This window comes from Rosa rugosa, chromosome 6, assembly GCF_958449725.1.
Source record: "Rosa rugosa chromosome 6, drRosRugo1.1, whole genome shotgun sequence".
In the NCBI taxonomy this organism is placed as follows: Eukaryota; Viridiplantae; Streptophyta; class Magnoliopsida; order Rosales; family Rosaceae; genus Rosa; species Rosa rugosa.
In genome coordinates, this window is record NC_084825.1 from 13,890,930 (window position 1) to 13,905,380 (window position 14,451).

A 14,451-nucleotide genomic window follows, 5' to 3' on the forward strand; every position below is an offset into this window, starting at 1 on the left:
TAAGGACGAGACCGATGACGACAAGATCAAGGCCAAGCTCTGGTTCGACTCTGCCACCACCTACGCCCCTTCCTATACGATTCCCTATCTCTCTTCAGTTCGTCAATTCCTTGTTCCGCTTTTTCTCAGATTTGTTTTTGTACTGGATTCAATTTTCTTTCCAAATTAAGGATTTAGATTTTCTTCTTTTTCTCAGCTCCAAATTGTCAAAGACTTCTACTCTTCTCCAATCTTTATCCGTAAGTTTTCGATCAATTCTTCTCCTTTTAATTTTGGGGTTTTTTTTTTTTCCTGATTTATTATCTGCATAAGTTTTAGTTGAGAATAGTTTTTTGTGTTCGACACAAAATTTCTCATCATCAGAGAGAAGGGATTTGGTAAAGATATGTTCTATATATGGAATTAACTGATTCTTTCTGGTTTTTGGGACATGTTATGATGAATCCCCAGTTTTTATGATCATTCGTATGGTTGCATGTTTATGTATATATTCTAATGTTTGCTGCTTTGATCGATCATTGCTGTTATGAAATTGTCAACCTTTTGTTGCTTGTTAAATTGAGAGACTGCAAATTGGGTTTGTTTTGTTGTCAATTTGCAGCTATATACGAGAGTTTCTGACTTTGAGGTGTAAAAAATGTCATTTTCCAGCCTCGAAATATGAAGCTTTAAAACTAGCTTCAAAATCAACCCAAAACAAATTTAGGTTTAGTTTGGTCTGATTTCATATTTTTTAAAATGTCAGTTCCGTTTCGGTCCATATCAAAAAATAATTTTGGGATCTGACTCAGTTTCAGCTCAGTACCAAAGATCAGGAAAAAAAAAAGAGGATCAGATATGCTAAGGTCCTTTCTTGTTGTGAACTTTCAGTTTCTAAGAGCAAAGTAATGGAGGGAGAATAAATGAGATTTCACTTATTAATAAATTATAGCTTTTTGGTGTTACAACCTAAAAATTACACTAGATTCTTTTGTCGGTAGACAAAGAGCACAGTCAAAGAAGCTAACTAAGGAAACCTTTAAAGACATGACACACTGGGAGATAATAAAGTAGATAATCCTTTAACGTTCTTGCAGTGGGCAGAAACCTTCTTGCCAGGAACAGATGAAGTTAAGTCTATGTGATCCATTACAATGTTTTTGCAACCAATTTGATCGTCACAGTCCAAAGTAATGGCTGTATCCCCAGCAACAGATCCCCGAATGTACGGAATGTCACATCGCTCACTTGTACAGCATTTTCTTGGTCAAGCAGGGTTCCAGTTCCAGTTCCAGTTCCAGTTCCAGTAGAGAGATTATCGGTATACTTCTGGTCTATAATGATAGGGTTCTTGGCTGCTTGAATTATGATATCCTCAAAACTGATGTTCCTAGCATACCCTGACCCGCCCTAGTTTTTATACAAATCACATTGAATCGAAATGGTTAACTAACTAGATAATTTGGAAAAATTACGGTGTAATGTATAAAAATCACAATAATTATTTTTTCATTCTTACTTGCCATGTCTTGATTCTTGCTCCATTTTGTGTTCCGTTGAAGGTGCAGTTTCTCACTTGCACATCTTCCACTGTGCTATAAGAACCTTGCTTACCAAGACTTCCAACACTACATGCATGTACACAAATATTGAAAATGAGAGAGAGAGAGATTCAGTGAGAAAGAGGGAGAGTGGTGTATAGGGTTTATGGTTCATGGTGGGAAACATGGAAACTTGAGAACTTACCTTATACCATGGCCTGGACCACACATAACATCAGTAATGTTGATATGAGATGAACCAGAAATGATTGCAATACAGTCGTCACCTATAAATAGAAATTACCAACACATAATCAATTATTTACAACAACATGCAACAAAAAAAATAAAAATAATGTAAGAATAGTGTTGAGGAAATTTGATTCCAGTACCAGTGCCTATAAAAGAATTGTGAATGTTAATATTGGTTGATGCAGAGATGTCAATTCCATCAGTGTTTGGACTTTCATCAGGAGCCCTAATAAGGATATCAGAAATTTGAACGCCATTGCAGTCGGTGATGCTTATATGGTTTCTCGCACTATTAATATGTGTAATATTACTCAAGCGGAGACCATCACACTTGCTAATATGAAGAGCCTACATTAATATCCCAAATGAATAACAATTCAATATTATTTGGTTCAAAACGGATAACAAAACAACAAAATGGAACCAAATATTTCCCTAGACACAAACATGAGTAATATATCGTCAAGTTAATAAGACATTGTTGATCCGACTTACAGTTGGTCGTTGGCAATTTGTAGTGTCGCAAACTTTCCACCAAACCTGACCTTGACCATCAATTTGACCTCCTCCATTGATTATCAGACCTTGAACATCATCAAACTGAACCCATTGGTCCTTGTCTTTCCAAGCATTCATATTATTTGGTGCAACAATGTTCCCACTTAGCTGTGTTACACAGATTTAAGATGATCAGTATTATAAACCAAAAAAAAAAAAAACTGAACATGCAATTTAGTTTTTTTTTTTTGATCTCAAGGTAATCAATTCCATTCATCTCATGCAATTTAGTTGATACTAGTATAAAGTACTTTAAACACCAACTAACTTCTTTCACAAAAGAAAAAAGAAAAAAGAAACAAAAAACAACTAACTATGAAAAGGGTCATTTCTTTTTTTTGATTGTCTAATAGCAAGTCAGCAATTGTTTATCCTTCAGTGGAATTGAGAAATTTCCAACTTATAACACTAGAACAACTTCTTGTGGCCAAAATGATCGATTTTTGTTATATACCTGGAAATTTACACTTGCAGCCCTGCAAGGCCCTTTAAACTCCACAGAATTGAGCAAGAAAGTGTTGCCCTTTGGTATAATAAGTGTAGGGATGCCTTGAGTGGATCCACAAACATCTCCCCATGCTTTTAGAAAGGCCTTTCAGCAAAACAAACAGACAAAATCATTAAGAAGAGGAAAAATATAAACAAAAAAATTAATTAGCCAAACCTGTGTTTATATGTCATACATACTTGTGTATCATCAACTTGGCCATTCCCAACAGCGCCATAATTCATCACATTGAATTCGCTTTTTGCAAGTGATCTCCATGGATCTGGGAATGCCTGTCAACAAACAAAAATTGCAGAGAATGAAGATGCATTAATTAAAATTAACATAACTAGATTTATTACAATAATATAAGCTTGCTAGCGAAATGATTTGGGAATATATGTACTTGTAAATCATCATCGGTTTGGCGATTTGCAAGAGGACGATAATACTCTTTGAATGTATTTGGGGTTGCAAAAACATCACCATACTCATTATCATGAAATGAATTTGATGTCGCAGCAGCAACTTGATCACCATAATAACCAATGGCACCATCGTCTCTTAAAGTATATGTTGTGGGAAAACCATTAAGTCTGGCACATGAACTTGGTGAAGGTGAAGCAACCAGAATGATCATGAACAAAAAGATCGTAGCAAGTATTCGACCCTCCATAGTAACTCTAGCTAGCCAGCTATCTAAAACAACGAAAGAAATAAAGAAAGAAAGAGAGAACGAAGGAAATTGCTAGATAGGGCTGCAAAAATGATTGAGATGAACAAGGAGGAGTTGTGCGTGGATATCTATATAGTGGATCTTCCTATGTCATTGCATAAATTAATGGAGGGGATTAAGATGATAGACAAAGATAAAGTTCCTGGTTTAATTTGATGAAAAATAATAGCAACGATTTCCTAGCTGATATTGGTGCAGTTGCCTAATTCTTCCAGGTAATGCAATATCAAACACATCAATTCTGCGATTTGCTAACTCTTAGTTTTTTGTCAAAAAAAGTTTTTTCGTTAGCCAATCACGAGTCAACACACTAAATCAACAAGTTTTCAATCTCATTATTAATAAAAATGTTTAGTACCTTTGAAAAAAAATAAAATTGTTTAGTAATAATTGTACCATGATATTTGGGTTACTTAATCAATAATCAACAAAAAAGAATATACCATTACTGGTGGTGTGGGGGGGGGGGGGGGGGGGGGTTATCCGGCGTTGCTCTCGTTGTCTCAACCTCAGAAGGCCAAAGATAGGTATCTGGCTTTGCACTCCTGCCTAGGCTCCAATCATATAATCTTTTCTCGTCTTATAATATAAAAACTTCATGCTTCATGTTTCTCTCTCTGACTCTCTCACGAGAGAATGTCCGCGTGCGGCGGTCTAACTCGAGTGCCGGCGGTAAACCTACAATCGGAAAGGTGGGATTTTCTCTTCTCTCTGATCGCTCTTCCGGGGACGGCGGTGGACTTCGACTTCATCGAGTCGCTGAGTTTGTTGCGTCTGGTCATCTTCTGGTGACTGGAGGCCCCTTTGCCTTATGGCCCGGGGATCTCTCGGTGGTGGTGCTTTGATGGCGGCGGCGAAGTCGGTGCGACATGGTTTCAAGTCTGGCAGCGTTGTGGCGTTTCCTGGGTGGCTTGTTGATGGTGGAAGGGATGAGAGCGAGCCTTTGGACTGTTTCATGTTTCTACACACGTCGTTCGAGATGTGGTGGCTGTGATGGTCGTAGCAGCGCCGGCGGTCTTGATGCTGTCGGTGGAGGTTCTGTGCAGGCTAGGGTTTCCCAGGGTTGGTATTTCTGGGCCTCAAGTTGGAGGCTGGGCCTTCTTTGTGTGGGCTTGGGCCTCCTTGGTTATTTTGTTTTTCTTTTTAGTTTTAGTATTGGGTCTGCCTTCTGTTTTTCTCAAAGGAGGTTAGGTCAAGTTTCTTAATTTTGTTTTGTTTTCTGGGTCGTAAAAATCAGTGCCTTAATTGTTTACCTTTTATGTCTTCTTCAAGGTTTCTGGTTTTTGTCAGAATAATAGTGCGTGGACTTCCTAAAAGGTGGGTGTACTAGGGATTAGATGAGACGCTATTTGTCTAGAATAGGGTTTATTTTAGGTCTAAGGAGCGATTGCTTTCTGTCGACCCCATTGAAGTGTTTCGTTCTTGTACTGCTTGCTGAATTTAATGAAAGGGCTGACCTATTTTAGTCAAAAAAAAAAAAAAAACTCTTGTCAACTCTTGTCATTAGAAGTTAAAAAGAAAAATTTGAAGTCCTAAGTTAATTTTTAACCTAAAATTTAGGAAACAATTAAAACATGGAGAGTATAAAGGACATCGATACCCTATTGATTTATTACCATGCAACAAAACCAGACTTGTAATTCTGCTTAAGATTTTATCGAGGAGAATGAAATTCACACAATCACACTTTCTAATTTGCAATCTATACTTATAAAAACACAAAATTTAAGGTACTGAAAATAGAAACATAGAGTGTAAATTGTAAAATATAGACCATGAATTTTACTCTTTTATTTATGGAGGCTGGATCAATAACTCCCTAATCTATAGTCAAAATTAAACTCCAATTCCACTCCATTATGTTAAGGGTGGTGCTATTCGCACACCCATTTTCTTTATTCACATACCCCATCTATTTATCTATTACTTTAATTTAATTTTTTTTACAAATTACCCTAACTACCCTCCCTTGCAATTATGTTTCTTTTTATTAATTTTTTTTTCTATTTGGTAAATCAATCATTCCAAAATCCTAAACCCTTATTTTCCTGCAGACACAGAGAACTTCAAAACTCTTTATGATTTTCTCTTTTCTTTTCCATAAAAAACTTCTCTAGCATAGTCATTCTATCTGTCTATCGTGATGTTTTGAAGTTTAATTATGGCAGAACAAGCAACTTTAGACCCATCTTTGGAAAAAAAAAATTTACATCTGATTTGCTATTGAGACATGGAAGAAAAATATAAATTTAGTGATCATTCGAGTCCATTTGAATCTATTATTCCTGGTAAGATTCAAACTGAAATTATTTGGTGTATTTCAATCCATCGCTGTCCGCTAAAAAGATCAATTCCTCAGCGATTTGGTGGACTATGAGCTTTAAATTTGTGCTATGAGCTTTAAATTTGTGCATTCTGTTCATCTTAGTTTGATTTTGGTATGGCTTGCTTGCTAATCATAGTTTTGACTTGAGTTTATTGATAATTTTGAAATTACTGATTTCATTTTGACTTTAGTCATATCATCACTCTACAAAATGCTTTATTTCACTGGGAATGGTATCTTGAATCAACGTTGCTTTATCAGATGTGAGAGGTTTTAGATCTCCTTTAGTTTAGGTGATATGCTTTTTTTTTTTGAAACGGAGTTTGGAACCTAGCCTAACTAGGTGGCTCAGCCCCACGCCCAAAAATATTATTAATAATAGATGGATAATTGTAAAGCAAGGGGGACATATTACCTAAACCTACAGTACTAGTACAAGCATCCTTATAGAGAACATCCTAGATAATCACAGGTGTCTTATCTAACCAATAATCATCTAAGTAATCCACACTAGTAAGATTGGCTAATCTATGTGCCACATCATTTGCTTCACGATAAATAGAGCAGAGTCATGAAGAAAGAATTGAACGCAAATAAGCTTTACAATCCTCTACAATACATCCTACCTCAGATAAATCTTTTGTGTCTCTATCAAGTGCATCAAAGGTGATATGCTTATAACTTTCTTCAGTTTTGTATAGCAGTCATGATGACATACCTAAATCCCCAAACTCAATTACATCGTGTTTTTTATCTAAGCCTTAAACTTTGCCACACTAATTGCAGAACTTTTGACAGATTGGACTTCGTCCTGCCCATCATTTTTTTTTCCTAATCAGCAATGACATTTACGAGAAAAAATTGGTTTATTATATAATGATATTTAATTCATGATTGACTTGCCAAATAGAAAAAAGAAAAAGAAACATAATTACAAGAGAGGGTAGTTAGGGTAATTTATAAAAAAAATTATATTAAAGTAATATAAAAATAGAGGGGGTGTGTGAATAGAGAATATGGGTGTGCGAATAGCACCACCCTTATGTTAAATGACCATTGGTAGCTGAAATTAAATATAAATTAATATTTATTGCAGACAAAATGAGATAATCATTCATTACTTTTAAATAAATTTTTTAAATTCATTTATTGCATACATAAGAAAAAAAGCTTGATACTGGTAGTATCCAATTTGGAATACCAAATCGAGATTTGGGTATTTAACTAGTTTTATCCCCTTATAAAAAGTTATTTTCCTTCCCTTATCTCTAAAGTCATATAAATGTGCTGAAGTACTGCTTTTTGTCGCTGCTCGTTCACAAGTTTGATTGCATTTAGAATGAGTCGGGCTTCATCAACTGAGGTGTCTTTGTATTTCCCATTTTCTCTCCTTTAATTTTTTTTTTTTATAGCGCAGTGATAGATCTTGTAACTTGTCAGCTATGTGAACAAGGAAGTCTATCACTTTACGAAGGCAAAATCAAATTCAGAAAATTTTGACTTCAACGTTAAATAACATATCGCCAATTTAAGGTTTACATTGGAGAATAAAATTTTTCCCAAGTTGAAGACTATTACAGTTCGTAGAGATAAGAAGAGATAATTTTTTTTTCCCTTATTTGTGTCTTTATTGGTAATTTGACATGAGTTGACAAAGTCAACTATTACTGGAAAAAAGTGAGAGGTCCAAATACCAATTTTGGAGGTATGAATAGAAACTCCCTAAACATAAAGGAACAAAAAAAATAAAAACAAAAACAAAACAAAAAAAAAGTAAGAATAATAAGGCAGGAAAACCTGGTAAGAGAGAAATAAGCATGCTATAAAGAAAAGAAAAACGAGAACAAATAAAAACCCGAAAGCACTTCCCTTGTGCTCCATCCGGCAGAGCGCCACTGATTCCCAGATCGCTGTTCTCCAGCTATTTTTCTCAGGGCCAGGTTGTGGTCAGTTGGTTCAAGGTTGTAGACATGTTGGTGATGAAGATGTTTACAGCGGTTGTCATGGCTTATATTGGATTTCGATGATAGGATCAGGAGGATGTTGTTGGAGTTGCGGTTGCTGGAAAGGCTGGATCAAAATCACTAGCGGTGGTGGTGACAAGACTCAACCCGAATTTCACCCTGAAATCCTAGGTGGTCATGTGGGGGTCCACTTTTCTAGAAAAATCCTACGGAAAATCTGGCAAAATTTTCCTTAAAAGTAGACAACCCAAACCTGTGAAAGGAACAAAAATCACACTTTCAACAAAACCACCCTGAACTCCTAGAGCCAACCTGCTGCCCATAATCGTCAACGCCACCATAGGATTATAATGCAACTATACAAGTTCAAATTTCTAATTTAAAAAGACCATATCCAACATCTCAAGTCTACGTACATAACAATTTCTAGGAAAAATAAAGTGGTCCAAATCCATGTTTACAAACATCAATAAATATATCTCATGGTTATCAGAGCAGTCTAATGAAAATAGAAAAGTGTACACCAAGTAGATTAATGAATAACCTATGAATGACAGATAGTAGCTGTGGTGCTAAGAGACTCTTAATATTGAAAGGCTACACTGCGAACTGTGCATTTGAAACCAAAGGACCTAAGGGAAAGCATGTAAAAACGTTAGCATGAGTAGACAAAAATAAATATTTATTTCTAGAGTAATCAAAAATAAAAGAGATTTTATACTTTCCCACGTGTGTTCCATTATAAAACCCAATGCATGCAATAATTTACAACAATACTCATTGAAAAACCGAAATCTTATAAAGATAAGACCAATCCCACTGGTCAACATAAAAGTATGGGAAAAAAATTCCAACATTGTAATGGTCAGTGAGCTGTGACTTGTTGGTAAGTTATAATTCCAACATTGTAATGGTCATGGATTCGGATCTCACTGATATATGTAAAGGTGAGGTGAGCTAAGTTTTTTTTTTTTTTTTTTTTTTTTTTAAAATTATCACCATACAATAAAATTGCCACATCTGTTGGGTGTATATTCTTAACATTGAAAGAACAAAAAGTAGCACAGTGGACATCTTCTGAAGGCACTGGACCATAAATTCGAATGTTGGGTATTGAATAAAGACTTTTATATATATATATTTGGTTAGCTCTATCTCGAAACAAAAAATAATAATAAAAGAAATTGCAAACAATAATGAAGTTTCAATACAATGTATAAACACATGATCTTCACATGCAAAATTTTTGAACACAGAATGTTACCAACACAATCAAATCTAAATTCTTCCATTGATTGCTTCCCCAAAATAATCATAATATTTAACCAATATGTAAATTTCCCCAGTCTACACTATCCCCAGTCAATATGATACATGAAATTATAGGATTTCTTTAGATAACCAGAATGAATGCAAACAATGCTCCCAACAGAATAAAGAACCCAAATTCTTTCAGTTATATAATCTTATCTATACCATACATGAAAATGAAACGAATAGGAAGAACTACAATTATCAAATACTTAGAAAAAAAAAAATGGCTGTTGTACATTTATATTCAATTCACAATGTTATATATCAAAGTCAAGTCCTTATGATAAATATTAAAAAGTTGCATATATAAAGTTGGGTAAGCATGACCTGCTTGTGCCCACTTACTTTTCTTATATAATCGATTTTCACAAAGGAAATAAAATTGTTCATAGATCTATAAGCGACAATTTAGGGGTGGGCAAATGTTGAGTTAAACTCAAGGATTGAAATTTCTCCGAAATTGCCAAAATTTCGATTTCTATCGAAATTTCTGTAATTTTGAGTACAGAAATGAAATCCATATACTTTGGCATTTCCGTCTAAAGTTTCTTGAAATTTTCCTTTCATTTCCACAAAATTCTTAATTTTTGAAATATCTACACTTAAATAGCATATATCAAAAATTCACACCGAAATTTTGTCTGAAATTTCCCCGACAATAACTTTTATTTCATATAGAAAATATTGCCACATGATTTCATTGCAATCAAGGTTGAACACACAAGGAAGACGCAACCTGCATATGTCTCAATGATTTTGAGTCACTTTCTTCGAGTCTTGGCTCAATGGATATACTGATATAGGAACTCAATATAGTGATATCACCAACCCATTCCATTCTCATATATAATAGTTTTTTTTTTTTTTTGAGGGGAACAGAAGACTGATCCATTGATATAAAATCATACGACCTCACTCGGTCAAGCATGAAGGGTACAAACACCCCTCATATTACAATCATTGCTCAAGTAGTGCATTGACTGCACATTAAAAATGTCTACTAGCCTAGACTACTACTCCTTGAACACTAAGAAGCTGCAACACCAAAAAATCAGTACATCCTCCTAAGACCCTCATGGTGTACATCAGTACTGATCCTTGGGCACATTGCAACGTCCAAGAGAAACAAGGTATACAAGGCCAAGGCCCACTGCACCCACCAGTAAAAGAGGGAGCCTTATTAGACAAAAAGAAATAACAAAAAAATTAAGTTGGCCCCAAACCATAGCCCAGACCCAAAAGCACTCAAACCCTAGCCAACTCCAAGCTGCAGTAGCCACCACATCTTCACCACATTTACAAGACTCTAGCCACCGCCATGAGTAGCCGTCCGCCACCATCCACTCTTCCATTATCGCTAGCACGCCGACAAGAAGCACCACCTCCCCCAAAGCACCCATATCAGATCGGAGAACTTTGATCCAAAAGAGCCCGTCAAAACCCCACCTCACACTATCCCGCCAGCCGCCTCCGATCAAGGGACAGAATGCCGGTACCACCAGACTGCTCTCGACAGAGCCTCTAAGTGATCAGAAGATGTAGGACCACCACAAGACTTGCAAGTTCGTCAAGGTTCGAGCCACGCCGCTGCAACAACAGGCTGAGAAAAGGCCATAAAAAAAAAAAACGTCCCCGCCCGGCTGCACTCACTGCTTACTGACAAGGTTGAAAGCTTGACACTGCACGGGAGCCGCCAAACGAGAGCCTCCAAGCTTACCCAAGGGAAACCCTAGCCGCCCTCTGTAATATGAGAACCTTTTAGAAAAGAATGAAGAAGGTATACAAGTCAATTACCATTCTCATTATCCTCTTGAAATGAGTGCAACCTCATAAAGTTCTTACGAAATTAGATTGATTTCACAAGATGGAAGCACATATGGTTTTTTTTATTATTATGTTGTAGGCTTCATAGAATGAAATACCATATTGGGAACTTTGAATTTCAATTTGTTCAGTGCGTAGCTACTTAATTTCTTGAGCTTTGTAATAAGCCATACCTCATAACGCTTAGAGACTAGACAGTCATAAGTCATAACCATGAACTGCTTCAATTTCAGTATTGTTATTTTTCACTTTTTTTGCTTCGGAATACATATACAAAGTATGAACTAGTTTTTTTTTTTTTTTTTTTTTTTTGCGTATTTGTGTTGAAGTGGTGCTGAATTATGGATTCGATATTATGCATTTTATATGTTGTGAACATGTCAAAAGTAAATATGATTTTAAAAAAATGTGTGAAATTTGCAGCTATATACGAGAGTTTCTGACTTTTTTTGTCATTTTTCAGCCCGAAATATGAAGCTTTAAAACTAGCTTCAAAATCAACCTAGGCCCGATCCGACCCAAAACAAATATAGGTTCAGTTTGGTCTGATTTCAGATTTTAAAAAATGTCAATTCCGTTCCAGTCTGTATCAAAAAATAATTTCTGGATTTGACTCAGTTTCAGCTCAATACCAAAGATCAGGAAAATAAAATAAAATAAAATAAAAGAGGCTCTAAGGTCCTTCCTTGTTGTGAATTTCCAGTTTCTAAGAGCAAAGTAAAGGAGGGAGAATAAATGAGATTTCACTTATTAAGATTTTTTTGTCGGTATAGACAGAGCACAAGCAAAGAAGCAAACTAAGGAAACCTAGCCTTTAAAGGCATGGCACACTAGGAGATAATGAAGTAGAAAATCCTTGAACGTTCTTGCACTGGGCAGAAACCTTCTTGCCAGGAACAGATGAAGTTAAGTCTATGTTATCCATTACAATGTTTTTGCAACCAATTTGATCGTCACAGTCCAAGGTAATGGCTGTTTCCCCAGCAACAGATCCCCGAATGTTACGGAATGTCACATCGCTCACTTTTACAGCACTTCCTTGGCTTGCTTGAGTTCCAGTTCCAGCAATGCTCTTATCAATATACTTCTGGTCTATAATGATGGGGTTCTTGACTGCTTGAATTATGATATCCTCAAAACTGATGTTCCTAGCATACCCTGACCCGCCCTAGTTTTCATACAAATCACATTGAATCGAAATGGTTAACTAACTAAATAATTTGAAAAATTACGGTGTAATGTTTGAAAATCACAACAATTATTTTTTCATTCTTACTTGCCATGTCTTGATTCTTGCTCCATTATCTGTTCCCTTCAGGGTGCAGTTTCTCACTTGCACATCTTCCACTGTGTTATAAGCACCTTCCTTACCAAGACTTCCAACACTACATGCATGTACACAAATATTAAAAATGAGAGGGAGAGTGGTGTATAGGGTTTATGGTTCATGGTGGGAAACATGGAAACTTGAGAACTAATTACCTTATACCATGGCCTGGACCACACATAACATTAGTAATGTTGATACGAGATGAACCAGAAATGATTGCAATACAGTCGTCACCTATAAATAGAAATTATCAACACATAATCAATTATTTACAACAAAAAAAAAAAAATGTAAGAATAGTGTTGAGGAAATTTAATTCCAGTACCAGTGCCTATAAAAGAATTGTGAATGTTAATATTGGTTGATCTAGAGATTTTAATTCCATCAGTGTTTGGACTTTCATCAGGAGCCCTAATAAGGATATCTGAAATTTGAACGCCATTGCTGCCCATGATGAATATATGGTTTCTCGGACTATTAATATGTGTAATATCACTCAAGCGGAGACCATCACACTTGTAAATATGGAGAACCTACATTAATATCCCAAATGAATAGTTCAATATTATTTGGTTAAAAATGGATAACAAAACGACAAAATGGAACCGAATATTTCCCTAGACACAAACATGAGCAATACATCGTCAAGTTTTTAATAAGACATTGTTGATCTGACTTACAGATGTTGGTCGTTGGCAATTTGAATTGTCGCAAACTTTCCACCAAACATCACCTTGACCATCAATTTGACCTCCTCCATTGATTATCAGCCCTTGAACATCATTAAACTGAATCCATTTGTCCTTGTTTTTCCAAGCATTTATATTATTTGGTGCAACAATGTTCCCACTTAGCTGTGTTACACAGATTTAAGATGATAAGTATTACAAACCAAAAAAAAAAACTGAACATGCAATTTACTTGATACTAGTATAAAGTACTTTAAACACCAACTAACTCCTTTCACAAAAAAAAAAAAAAAACACCAACTAACTATGAAAAGGGTCATTTCTTTTTTTGATTGTATAATAGCAAGTCAGCAATTGTTTATCCTTCTTTGGAATTGAGAAATTTCCAACTTATATCACTAGACCAACTTCTTGTGGCCAAAATGATCAATTTTTGTTATATACCTGGAAATTTACACTTGCAGCCTTGCAAGGTCCTTTAAACTCCACAGAATTGAGCAAGAAAGTGTTGCCCTTTGGTATAATAAGTGTAGGGATGCCTTGAGTGGATCCACAAACATCTCCCCATGCTTTTAGAAAGGCCTTTCAGCAAAACAAACAGACAAAATCATTAAGAAGAGGAAAAATATAAACAAAAAAATTAATTAGCCAAACCTGTGTTTATATGTCATACATACTTGTGTATCATCAACTTGGCCATTCCCAACAGCGCCATAATTCATCACATTGAATTCGCTTTTTGCAAGTGATCTCCATGGATCTGGGAATGCCTGTCAACAAACAAAAATTGCAGAGAATGAAGATGCATTAATTAAAATTAACATAACTAGATTTATTACAATAATATAAGCTTGCTAGCGAAATGATTTGGGAATATATGTACTTGTAAATCATCATCGGTTTGGCGATTTGCAAGAGGACGATAATACTCTTTGAATGTATTTGGGGTTGCAAAAACATCACCATACTCATTATCATGAAATGAATTTGATGTCGCAGCAGCAACTTGATCACCATAATAACCAATGGCACCATCGTCTCTTAAAGTATATGTTGTGGAAAAACCATTAAGTCTGGCACATGAACTTGGTGAAGGTGAAGCAACCAGAATGATCATGAACAAAAAGATCGTAGCAAGTATTCGACCCTCCATAGTAACTCTAGCTAGCCAGCTATCTAAAACAACGAAAGAAATAAAGAAAGAAAGAGAGAACGAAGGAAATTGCTAGATAGGGCTGCAAAAATGATTGAGATGAACAAGGAGGAGTTGTGCGTGGATATCTATATAGTGGATCTTCCTATGTCATTGCATAAATTAATGGAGGGGATTAAGATGATAGACAAAGATAAAGTTCCTGGTTTAATTTGATGAAAAATAATAGCAACGATTTCCTAGCTGATATTACTGCACCAATTCTTCCAGGTGATGCAATATCAAACACATCAATTCT

At 35.6% G+C, this 14,451-nt stretch overlaps 1 protein-coding gene and 1 pseudogene across 1 annotated transcript; both read right to left on the reverse strand.

The window, feature by feature from the left end:
• Window positions 1–1,018: 1,018 nt before the first annotated feature.
• Window positions 1,019–3,493, reverse strand: LOC133716261 (probable polygalacturonase At3g15720; annotated as a pseudogene).
• An 8,302-nt stretch (window positions 3,494–11,795) lies between these two features.
• On the reverse strand, window positions 11,796–14,153 carry LOC133716262 (probable polygalacturonase At3g15720). The gene is made up of 8 exons (XM_062142972.1): window positions 13,884–14,153; window positions 13,678–13,770; window positions 13,445–13,582; window positions 12,992–13,165; window positions 12,637–12,844; window positions 12,464–12,545; window positions 12,258–12,366; window positions 11,796–12,149 (listed from the first exon to the last, which is right to left on the reverse strand). The coding sequence occupies exons 1-8, from the start codon at window positions 14,151–14,153 to the stop codon at window positions 11,796–11,798; spliced, it is 1,428 nt and encodes a 475-aa protein (XP_061998956.1).
• Window positions 14,154–14,451: the final 298 nt, after the last annotated feature.

Bases quoted from the DNA above. Each gene is read 5' to 3' on its own strand.
- LOC133716262 (XM_062142972.1), bottom strand. From the start codon at position 14,153: ATGGAGGGTCGAATACTTGCTACGATCTTTTTGTTCATGATCATTCTG. The intron at 13,771-13,883 runs GTACATATATTC...GTTTGTTGACAG, and splicing joins AAACCGATGATGATTTACAA to GCATTCCCAGATCCATGGAG. The intron at 13,166-13,444 runs GTATATAACAAA...TGTGTAACACAG, and splicing joins CTGCAAGTGTAAATTTCCAG to CTAAGTGGGAACATTGTTGC.